Genomic DNA, 11,070 nt, shown 5'->3' on the forward strand with positions numbered 1-11,070 from the left:
AGTCGAGAACCAGAGAAAGACGTGTCCGGGGCCGGGAAGGAGAATCGAGGTTCGGCGCGGGCGGGGACGAGAAGCAGCGCTCGGGCACGCGGGGACGGCGGCCGGCGCGGGCGGGCGCGGCCTTTGTCTCCTCCTCTGGCGCGCTCCGTGGCTGCACCCGCCCCATGAGCCCGCGGTCCCCCAGCGCCTGAGCCGCCCGCAGCCCCTGACCTGCCCTGCCCTCGCAATGGCCGAAACTGCCTCCGGCACCGGGGGCACGTCCCTGGAGGGTGAGCGTGGCAAGAGGCCCCCGCCGGACGGCGAGCCTGCAGCCCCGGCGTCCGGAGTTCTGGGTATGTGTGCAGCGCCTGGATCTGACAGGGTGGCAGGTGCCTGGGGTGTTCGCGGCGGCTGTACGGGGAGGGGATTGGAGTCAGCGGTCCCGGTCTGGAGTCCAGTCGAGGGGCCCGCTCCTCCGGCACAGCGGCTGCGGCCGGGCGGGCGCGGCTGGGACGGTGCAGCGGGTGGGGGCTCCCAGCGCAGGGACACCGACACGCCCCTCCTAGAACCCCAGCCCGGGGCTGAGCCCAGTCACCCCTTGGGCTACCGGATCGCTGCCGAGCAGTGATGCGCTTGAGAGAGCCTCTCCACAGAGGCTACAGAATCGTACAGTCCTGGGTTCGAATCCCTGCTCTACTGTGTGACCTTGGGCGCGTGACTTAAATGCTCTGGGCCTCAGTTTCCTCGCCTGTGAAATGGGGGTAAGAACCGCGCCCAGCTATGAGGACGCACTGACATAATGTGGTGAGGCGCTCAGATTTGCTAGTGAGCGCCCCATCGATTGTGGTTTTGGAGGCGGAGCTGGGCCTCGAGAATGAGTAAGATTTGTAACGGAGGACCTGGGGGAAGGGCATTCCTGGAGAAGGGCCTGGCTGGTGCAAGGACGTGGAGGGAAGGAAACAACCCAAGGCCAGAGCTCGCAGGGCCTTGAATGCCAAGCTGAGAGCCGAGGAGCCCTGGCAAGTGTGTGATCGGGGGCAAGGGCTGGAGGGACCAAGACTGGAGGCCAGGGTTCTGATCCGGGAATGGCCTGACCCCAGCCTGCCCTGCCTGCTCCCCAGATAAGCTTTTTGGGAAGCGGCTCCTGCAGGTGGGTCGGTACCTGGTGTCCCACAAGGCATGGATGAAGACGGTGCCCACAGAGAACTGCGACGTGTTGATGACCTTCCCAGGTACCTGTGTCCATCCCCCCAGGGTCCAGAGTGAGCTCCCTTGAGCTGGGCTCCCCTGAGTAGGAGTCTGCAGGAGGCCTTAGACCACCCGTGGCAAGAGCTATCGGTCCCTGTGCCCCTTGGCAGACACGACCGATGACCACACGCTGCTATGGCTGCTGAACCACATCCGCGTGGGCATCCCCGAGCTCATCGTGCAAGTCCGCCACCATCGCCACACGCGTGCCTACGCCTTCTTCGTCACCGCCACGTATGAGAGGCGAGTCCCTGTCCCTGGCCTCTCGCTGACCCTGCTACTCAGCTCCCCGCCCTTCCAAGCACCAACTGCGAGGTCCAGCCACCCCGCATTTGTCCCTGACGGCCACCAGGTACACCATCCCTAGTTCCAGGATGGTGAGCCAGGGTCTCCCCTTGATCCCACCTCCCCTGCCCTTCCTGCAGCCTACTCAGAGGGGCCGACGAGCTGGGTCTGCGCAAAGCAGTGAAGACTGAGTTTGGCGGGGGCACCCGCGGCTTCTCCTGCGAGGAGGACTTCATCTACGAGAATGTGGAGAGTGAGCTGCGCTTCTTCACCTCCCAGGTGCGGCCGGCTCTGGCCCCCAGCGCACATTCCTAGCCCGTGGGCGGCTGCTCCCTGTGCTCACGCCCTGTCCCCTGCAGGAGCGCCAGAGCATCATCCGCTTCTGGCTGCAGAACCTCCGTGCCAAGCAGGGAGAGGCACTGCACAATGTGCGCTTTCTGGAGGACCAGCCAATCAGTGAGTGAGGCGGTCCCAACCTTCCAATCATATGTGGGGAGTTGGCTGGGGCTCTTAGAGGACAGCTATCAAAGTAGGAGGGTTAGGAAGGTGAGGCCTAGATGCAACCAATCAGGGGCTACTGAAGAGTTGGGCGGGGCCTGGAGATCAATCAATGAGCTGAAGGGGTGTGGCCTCAGCAAAGGGGTGGGGCTTGTCCCCTCGGAGGCAGGTCCGGGAGAAATCCTCCTCTGGGTCTGGGATAAGGTAGGGGCAGGACCATGGACAGCACACCGCGTACTGTGTGGTGCAGCCCTGGGCCTCAGTTTCCCCTCCAGGAAACGAGCCGCTGCAAGTTCACCTTCTAATGCCAGCTTTGCACCATTCCTCAGACATCTGGAGCAATGAGCTGAGGCCAAATAGCTCTATTTAAAAAAGTGGTTCAGGGCTTCCCTGGTGGCGCAGTGGTTGAGAGTCCGCCTGCCGATGCAGGGGACGTGGGTTCGTGCCCCGGTCCGGGAAGATCCCACATGCCGCGGAGCGGCTAGGCCCGTGAGCCATGGCCTCTGAGCCTGCGCGTCCGGAGCCTGTGCTCCACAACGGGAGAGGCCACGACAGTGAGAGGCCCGCGTACCGCAAAAAAAAAAAAAAAGTGGTTCAGGGAAATTCCCTGGTGGTCCAGTGGTTAGGACTCCACACTTCCACTGCAGGGAGCCCGGGTTCGAGCCCTGGTCGGGGAACTAAGATCCCGCAAGCCGTGCGGTGTGGCCAAAAAAAAAAAAAAAAGTGATTCCCCACTGGGATCCCACCTTCTCAGGTTTCCTGCACCCTTCCCCTCCTGCCCCTGCACCTCCCAAATTTTGAGGAAGAACCGGATATTCCTTCCACCAAGAACTCCTCTCCTGGGAAGAGCCTCTGCGAGTTTAAGAGCAGGCAAAAAGCTATGACTTGGGTTTCAGCCGAGGGGGGCTGGCCAGGCCCAGCACAGGCAGAAGGGTTCTTGTCCCCCAACAGTCCCTGAACTGGCGGCCCGCGGGATCATCCAGCAGGTGTTCCCAGTCCACGAGCAGCGCATCCTGAACCGCCTCATGAAGTCATGGGTGCAGGCTGTGTGTGAAAACCAGCCTCTAGGTGTGGTCCGGCCAGGGGGTGGGGGTGGGGGTGGGGTCCCAGGAGACAGTCAGGGCTGACTGGGACACCCCTGTCCCTGGCAGATGAGATCTGCGACTACTTTGGCGTGAAGATTGCCATGTACTTCGCCTGGCTGGGTTTCTACACATCGGCGATGGTGTACCCGGCGGTCTTCGGCTCTGTCCTGTACACATTCACAGAGGCTGATCAGGTGCCGGGTGTGGACCGCACAGGGGCTGGGACACCCAAGACACCTTCCTCCCTGGACTGGGCCAGCCAACATTTCAGCCCTCCTCTGCCACCCCCAGACAAGCCGGGATGTATCCTGCGTGGTCTTTGCCCTCTTCAACGTGGTCTGGTCAACGCTCTTCTTGGAGGAGTGGAAACGGAGGGGAGCAGAGCTGGCCTACAAGTGGGGGACGCTGGACTCACCCGGGGAAGCTGTGGAGGAGCCACGGCCCCAGTTCAGGGTCAGTCGGGGGGATCTGAGTTCAGGGACTTTGAGAATGGGGTTAAAAAAAAGAGCAAACACACTGGGCGAGGAGCACTGCGAGAACAAAGGGAGGGGTGAAGTAGGGCTGCAGCGCCCGAGATGGCGCGCCAAGTGGGGGCTCCCCATGCCCGAAGGGAGAGGGGTGGGAAATTGGCTTTGAGGGGCTGGGAAGGGTGCATTAGGCGGGGGCACCGCAGTAGCAGAGCATGACAAAGAGACATTGAGGTCGAAGGGTCGGGAAGGGTGCAGGGCAGAGGCAGCCCCTCTGATCTCTCGTTGGGCCGGGCCCCCACCCTCTGCCAGGGCGTGCGGCGCATCAGCCCCGTGACTCGGGCCGAGGAGTTCTACTACCCGCCCTGGAAGCGGCTGCTTTTCCAGCTGCTTGTGAGTCTCCCCTTGTGCCTCACCTGCCTGGCCTGTGTGTTCCTGCTCATGCTCGGCTGCTTCCAGCTGCAGGTGACCTCCAGCCCTTAGCCCTGGCCTTGGCCCCGACCTGGCGGCCACCTGTCCGGGTGTGCCGTGAGCGGAGCCCAGCTGCCGGGGTGACCTGTGAATGCCCTGCCCCCGCAGGAGCTGGTGCTGAGCGTGAAGGGGCTGCCCCGTCTCGCCCGCTTCCTGCCCAAAGTCATGCTGGCCCTGCTGGTCAGTGCAAGCGCCGAGGGCTACAAGAAGCTGGCCGTCTGGCTCAACGACATGGGTATGCCCTGCGAGGGGAGGTCCCACTGCCCAGCCCCCAGGAGGAAGGGCCCCGCCGCCCTGCGGGGTGTGCCTGCCGCCCATGATGGTCTGGGCCACCCCCTCACTCGCCTCCTTGGCCCCCAGAGAACTACCGGCTGGAGAGCGCCTACGAGAAGCACCTCATCATCAAGGTTGTCCTGGTGAGTGGTGGCCAGCAGGCAGGCAGGGGTTCTGCAGGGGATACACGGGAGCTCCTGGGGACAGAGGTGGCAGGGTGACCACCCACCTGCCTGCTTCCCACAGTTCCAATTCGTCAACTCATACCTGAGCCTCTTCTACATTGGCTTCTACCTCAAGGACATGGAGCGCCTGAAAGAGGTAAGACCCCGGCCTGAAGCAGTGCCCCCCATGGCAGCCAGTGGGGGGGCCAGACCTGGCCCGACGGGTCCATGGGCTCTCCAGCCCCTCCCCCCCTCCTCCATCCTTCTCTCCTCTCTGTCTGTCTGTGTGTCCTCTCTCTACCTGTCGCCCCTCCATCTGTATGTCCACCTGTCCGTCGGTCCCTCCACAGCTCCTGATCGTCCTGTCCCTGTCCCAGAGCCTCGAGCGGCAGCTTTGGGCGGTGCTGGTCCCGCTCGTGGCCCTGCGGTTCTGCCTTCTCCTCCTCTCCCTCCGGGGCCTCCTGCTCATGGCCCGGGCCAAAGTACTGGCAGGTGGCGAGCCCTCGGGGCCTCGCCGGGGTGGGCAATGTGGCTATGCTGGGGGCCTCACACCAAGCCGAGGGTGCATGCTCTGAGGGGATGGGCTTCCGCTGACGGGGTGCAGGTGGCAGGAGCCCCCGGAGGCCCTGGCCACCAGCTGAGTGAGCTCCTGGGCGGTGCTGCAAGCAGGAAAGCCATGGCCTGCCCAGGAGATTGGCTAGGAGTGCTGTGACCTGCCCAGCTGCGGTTTGGGGTTGCCTCCGTGTCCAGGGACATCCAAATTGGGTTCAGGGTGTGTCTGGAAGCGTGTTTTGGGAGGGCGGGTGCCCAGTCCCCGCAGCCTGTCCCGGTGCCCAGAGCCCCGCCCGCCCCCCACGTGGCCTCTCTCCACCCCCTTCCTGCCCCCAGATGCTGGCCACGCTGCTGATCACCCGCCAGTTCCTCCAGAATGTTCGAGAGGTCTTGCAGCCGCACCTGTACCGGCGGCTGGGCCGTGGCGAGATTGGCCTGCGGGCTGCCTGGGAGCTGGCCCGTGCCCTGCTTGGCCTACTGAGCCTCCGGCGCCCTGCACGCCACCTCGAAGCCCAGGCTGAAGAGGGTGTCGGTGGCAGCAGCGGTGGGGGGGGCCGCAGGTGTCTCAGTGGGGCCTGCGGGGCGCCTGAGGAGGAGGAGGAGGCCACCATGGAGCGTCGGCCAGCAGGGGAAGGTGGGGAGGTGGGGGACGGGCCTCGGGGGGGCAGGGAGGAGGAGGAGGACGAGGAGGAGGAGGAGGACGAAGAGGAGGAGGACGAGGAGGAGGAAGGCGAGGAGGGCGGCCTCCTGGACTGCGGGCTTCGGCTGAAGAAGGTCAGCTTTGCTGAGCGGGGGGCTGGGCGGCGGCGGCTGGGCCCAAGGCCGGAGGCCCTCCTGGAGGAGGGGAGCCCCACCATGGTGGAGAAGGGGCTGGAAGCTGGCGTGTTCACGCTGGCCGAGGAGGACGATGAGGCCGAGGGGGCTCCCAGCAGCCCTGAACGGGAGCCCCCGGCTGTCCTGCTCCGCCGGGCCAGAGGTGAGGGCCGCGACCAGGGCCCCGATGGGGGCCCAGACCCAGAGCCGGGCTTGGGTGACTCAGCCCGGAAGCAGCGGCGGCAGAACCGGTCATCTTGGATCGACCCACCCGAGGAGGAACACTCGGCCCAGCTCACCCAGGCTGAGCTCGAGAGCTGTATGAAGAAATACGAGGTGAGGAGGGCGCCTGAGGGCAGGGGCCGGGCCCTCCGAGGGGCGCAGCGCAGTGAGGTGGAGGGCCTGGGGGTGATGGGAGGGAATAACGGGACCCTTCATGTGGTCAGGAACCTGCCCGAGGGGGAGCTCTGGGTCCATGCAGAATAATCTGGGGGGTGGGCTTGAGGAGAGGAAGGCGGTCCAAGGGAGGAGGTGTCCTGGGCGGAGGGAGAGCCCTAGGCCCCACCCAGGTGCCCGCCCACAGGACACGTTCCAGGACTACCAGGAGATGTTTGTGCAGTTTGGCTACGTCGTGCTCTTCTCGTCTGCCTTCCCCCTGGCTGCCCTCTGCGCCCTCATCAACAACCTCATCGAGATCCGCAGTGACGCCCTCAAGCTGTGCACGGGGCTGCAGCGGCCCTTTGGGCAGCGGGTGGAGAGCATTGGCCAGTGGCAGGTGGGGGGAGGGCTGAGGGCCCCAAGCCGGGGTGCACCAAGGAGGAGCGGGTGCTGGGGAGGGTGGCTGGGCACCCCCTGAGCCCGCCTGTCCCCCTGCAGAAGGTGATGGAGGCCATGGGCGTCCTGGCAATCGTAGTCAACTGCTATCTAATTGGCCAGTGTGGGCAGCTGCAGCGCCTCTTCCCCTGGCTCAGCCCCGAGGCGGCCATCGTGTCCGTGGTGGTGCTTGAGGTGGGGCTGGCGGCCGGGTTGGGGGAGCCAGGCGGCGGGTGGGTGTCCCCGTGCCTGCAGCCTCCTCCTCTGTCACCTCAGCACTTCGCTCTGCTTCTCAAGTACCTCATCCACGTGGCCATCCCCGACATCCCGGGCTGGGTGGCTGAGGAGATGGCCAAGCTGGAGTACCAGCGCCGGGAGGCCTTCAAGGTATGTGGGCTGGGGTGAGTGCGCTTTATGTCTCTGCTCCGTGGGGCTTCTCCACCTAGCCTGGCTGGCCGTCCAGTCCTTAGCAGGAGGGTGGGTGTTCAGAGCCTGGTGTAATAATTAGCGTTCCAAAAGGGCCTGGTCCCCTCTGGGATCCTGGTGGCATCCAGCACCAGGTTGGCACTCACGAACTGTCATCCACCAGCTTGCCCAGCATTGCCCTGTTGGGGGCCAGAGACACAGCTGACGCTTCCTAGAAGCCCAAGCCGCTGCCACATTCCTCAGAAAGCTGCAGAGAAGGCCAGGGAGCTCACTGGTGCCAACCGATGGAGCTCTCCACGATGATGGAAATGTTCTATATCCGTGCTGCCGATGTAGCCCCTCACTACAGATGACCAACGAGCACTTGAAACGGGGCTGGTGCCACTGAGAAACAGACTTTTTCTTTGCAGTTATTTAAATTGACAAAGCCGTGTGTGGCTACCGGCCACTGCATGGGGCAGTCACAGCTCTGTCTCTCACCAGTTCTCCAGAAAGCGGGGAACCACTGAGGCCCAATATTTGTTTACACTCTCCCAATTCCTAAGACGGTGTCTGGCAGGGGATCAGGGACAGAGGCGGTGGCCAGTAAATGTTCGTTCTCTTCTCAGGCCTCAGAAAGCACCGGCATGGGTCCAGGGATGCAGTTGGTGCCCCATAAGTGTTTAGATCTCTCCCCACTTCTGCAGAGAGCCCCAGGGTGGGTCCAGGGATGCAGCTGGTACCCAAGAAGCGTTCGGATCTCTCCCAACTTCCGCAGGAGAGCGCCGGCATGGGCCCGGGCCTGGTTTGGTGCCTGCTTGCCCGCCTGCTCTTCCCAGTGTCCCCATAATGGCCCCGTTCTGCCCGCAGAGACATGAGCGCCAGGCCCAGCACCGCTACCAGCAGCAGCAGCGGCGGAGGCGAGAGGAGGAGGAACGCCAGCGCCACGCAGAACATCATGCCCGCAGGGAGCGCGACGCCAGTGGCCGGGAGGAAGCTCGGGCTGAGGGCTCCGGGTTGGACCCTGCTGCCCCAGAGAAGGCCTCGGCCAAGGCCAAGGGCAGTGGGGCGGCAGGAGGCCATGGGCCGGAGCGGCCCAAGCGCCCGGGGTCCCTGCTGGCACCTAACAACGTCATGAAGCTGAAGCAGATCATCCCACTGCAGGGCAAGTTCCTGTCGTCCGGGGCTGCATCCTCGCTGGCCGGCGCGGGGGCCAACCTCACTGCCCGGCCGCCCCCTGCCCCGTCTCCCACAGGCAGTGACACCCGCCTGCCGGCCTTCCTCAGCTTCAAATTCCTCAAGTCACCCGAGACCCGGCGGGACCCAGAGCGTAGCCACTCGCCGCCCAAGGCCTTCCACGCCAGCAAGCTCTTCCCCTTCGGCGGGGCCCGGGCTGAGGCCGGGTCCAACGGGGCGGGCGGGCAGGCCCGGCAGGACGGGACCCCCAGCGGTGGCAGTGGTGGTAGCCGAGCCCAGCGGAGTGGGCCGGCAGACGAGGCCGCAGCTGAGGAGCCGGACACACCCCGGCCCGAAGAGGAAGGCTCAGGTCACAAGCTTTAACTCGGGGGTGGGGACTCTGGGCTGGGCTTTGGGGATAGGGGTGGGGTGTCCAGGCCTGGGGAGAGGGGCTGAAGGGGACAGAGGAGGCCCAGTCTCCCGGTACCGGTTGGGGACCTGGGTATGTGGTACATGGAGCCTCTTGGTCAAAGCCTACCCAGTCTTTCCGGGACTCCGGAGAGCCTGGAGCCCTGTGCCTGACCCTCCTCACCCCTGGGGAGGGATGCCAAAGCCCCTCGTCCCAGCGCCCCTCGCACGGCCTGCCATGCTCCAGTGCCAGGAGAGATGAGGGAGGCCCCTTCACCACCTGGCCCTGCCTCTCCTGCCCCCATGAGACCCTACACCCAGCTCACTCTGGGGGCCCTGGACCCCCAGGCCTCTATGCAAGTCCCCATCCTGCAGCCCAGCTGTTAGAGGTGGCCTTTCTGGGAGGTGGAGCTCAGGCTGCCCACCCAGGGAGTTCAGGGCTGCAGCCACACGTGTGCCGAGCAGAGCCACAGGCCTCACTGCCGCCCCTCCCACCCCGTCCCAGCCCGGAGTCCAGCAGCCCATCCCAGGGAGCCCAAGAGGTGGCAGCTGTAGCACCAGGGATATAGGTCAGAAGTCAGAGGGACTTCCTCAGACCGTCCTCTCTCCGTGACGGGGAGGGGCCCAGTGCCCAGAGGCGGGGGATGCACCCGAAGAAGCCCACCCCTTGTCACTGATCAGAAGCAATAAGGCCCTCCATGTGCCTGAAAGCCCGGAGGGAGCGCGGGCAGGGTCCCCAGCGGGGTCCAGCGGCGAGGCCGGCATCTCCCCGGAACGGCCCCTCTCGCCTCCGCAGGGACAGCGCCGGCCCCGGTGGGCGCCCCGGCCCTCCGCACCCGCCGCAGCCGGAGCCCTGCGCCGCCGCCGCCGCCGCCGCCAACACCGCTGCCCCGGCCCCCGACGCCACCCGCCGGCTGCTGGCAGTGGGACGGGCCGTGGGGCTGCGGGGGCGAGGGCGCCGCCCCCCGCCAGGCCCCCGCCGCCGCCGCCGCCGCCGAGTGTCCGCCCTGCGCCCTCGCCGGGCCCCTGCCCGCCCCGGCAGCTGGCGTCCTGCCGGGGGACGCCAGCTTCTACAGCCTCCCGCCGCCGCCGCTGCCTCCCACCTCCGAGCCCCCGGAGCCCCCGGCACCGTCGCCCAGCCCCAGCTCCAGTCCCAGTCCCAGTCCCCAGGCCGTGTGCTGGCCCAGCGGCTGGCATTAGCTCCGCCCGCCCTGCCTTCCTGTTTTCATATGCAATATCAATCACGGACGGGGCGGCAGCCGCCACCCAGAAAACGCTGCTGTCGGTGTATCCCAGTATTGGCTGCCCCCTCCTGGGTCAGGGCCGGGGGCCTGGGGCCCCTCTATCTGCCGTTTTCCTTTCGACCAGGATGGGGGGAAAGGAAAGGAAACCCCCCCAAAACAACAGAAAACACACACAGAATAGGCGATTATTTATTTGTTTTTAATTTATTTTGTCATATTTTTGTAAAACGGCAGAAATGCAATAAAAAGTATATTTCAACAGTGCCGAAGGGCGGAGCTGTGGAAAAGGGACGTAAGGGGCCCAATGACGAGGTTGGGGCCAGCTCTTTGGGGGCCTGGCAGGCCTAGGGTGGGTCCCCCCCCTGTCTATGACCCTTAGGGAACTCCTCCAAAGAACTGGGTCTCCAGGCCATGGCTGGAAAACTCCAAAAATCCAGGCCCAGGGGCCCCTGGGAGGAGCTGCAGAGCCTCAGGCCCCATCTTCGGCCTCCTAGACTAAGGAAGAAATCTCAAAGTGCTGATAGGACTCAGCAGTTTGGGCCCTGGGCCTGCGTCCTGAGTCGGCCTCAGTCGTGCAGGGCTACCCTTTCTGGCACACACGTCTCCCAGGCTGCCATCTGAGGAGTCAAGGGCTGCGGGGAGAACTTGGGTGTGGAAGTCGGAAGGCACCTGGTGCCTGAGTCTCGATGTTGAGGGGATGGCATGTTGGGGCGTGGCTTCCGGGAAGGGCCGGGATGCCCCACTGTGGGACAGCTTTCAGACCCTATTCGCTGGGACCCTTCACTGTGATCAGGGATGGACATGGCCTCTCCCACCCTCAGGTGTGCCCACATACAAAGGCTCAGGGCCCAACGGGCCCCACCCCAGGCAGGGCTGGGGGAGCCAGTGTGAGGAAGGGGCACTTGCGGGGGGGCCATGAAAGAGAAGTCAGGGTTCACTGGAGGCAGGAGAGCAGCCTGTGCAAAGGCACAGAGGTGTGGGAAGGCAGGGTTTGGTGTTTGGGGGAACAGAGTGAGTAAGAGTAAAGGCAAGAAGGGTGGGTAGAGGCTGGCTGACGGGCCTGTGCTGGGGAGACCACAGGGAGGCCACGGGACCCCTGCCCACACCGTGGACAGCACTGGCAGGAGACAGAACCCAGCCCCTCAAAGGGGAACCTGGGGCCAGGGAGGCATGGGCAAGCCTCGGGGAA

General features: G+C 65.0%; 1 protein-coding gene across 1 annotated transcript; it reads left to right on the forward strand.

Annotated features, from left to right (window-relative positions):
* Positions 1-78: 78 nt before the first annotated feature.
* Positions 79-9,837, forward strand: ANO8 (anoctamin 8; the record flags this gene model as incomplete). The annotated part of the gene is made up of 18 exons (XM_082834862.1): positions 79-332; positions 1,101-1,211; positions 1,338-1,470; positions 1,653-1,791; positions 1,872-1,968; positions 2,962-3,078; positions 3,162-3,289; positions 3,387-3,548; positions 3,875-4,027; positions 4,142-4,268; positions 4,394-4,449; positions 4,553-4,627; positions 5,359-6,171; positions 6,419-6,610; positions 6,712-6,843; positions 6,925-7,035; positions 7,924-8,599; positions 9,434-9,837. The coding sequence occupies exons 1-18, from the start codon at positions 227-229 to the stop codon at positions 9,835-9,837; spliced, it is 3,732 nt and encodes a 1,243-aa protein (XP_082690988.1). The 5' UTR covers positions 79-226.
* Positions 9,838-11,070: the final 1,233 nt, after the last annotated feature.

The sequence above is a fragment of the Leucopleurus acutus genome (assembly GCF_964270905.1).
Source record: "Leucopleurus acutus genome assembly, chromosome: 3".
In the NCBI taxonomy this organism is placed as follows: Eukaryota; Metazoa; Chordata; class Mammalia; order Artiodactyla; family Delphinidae; genus Leucopleurus; species Leucopleurus acutus.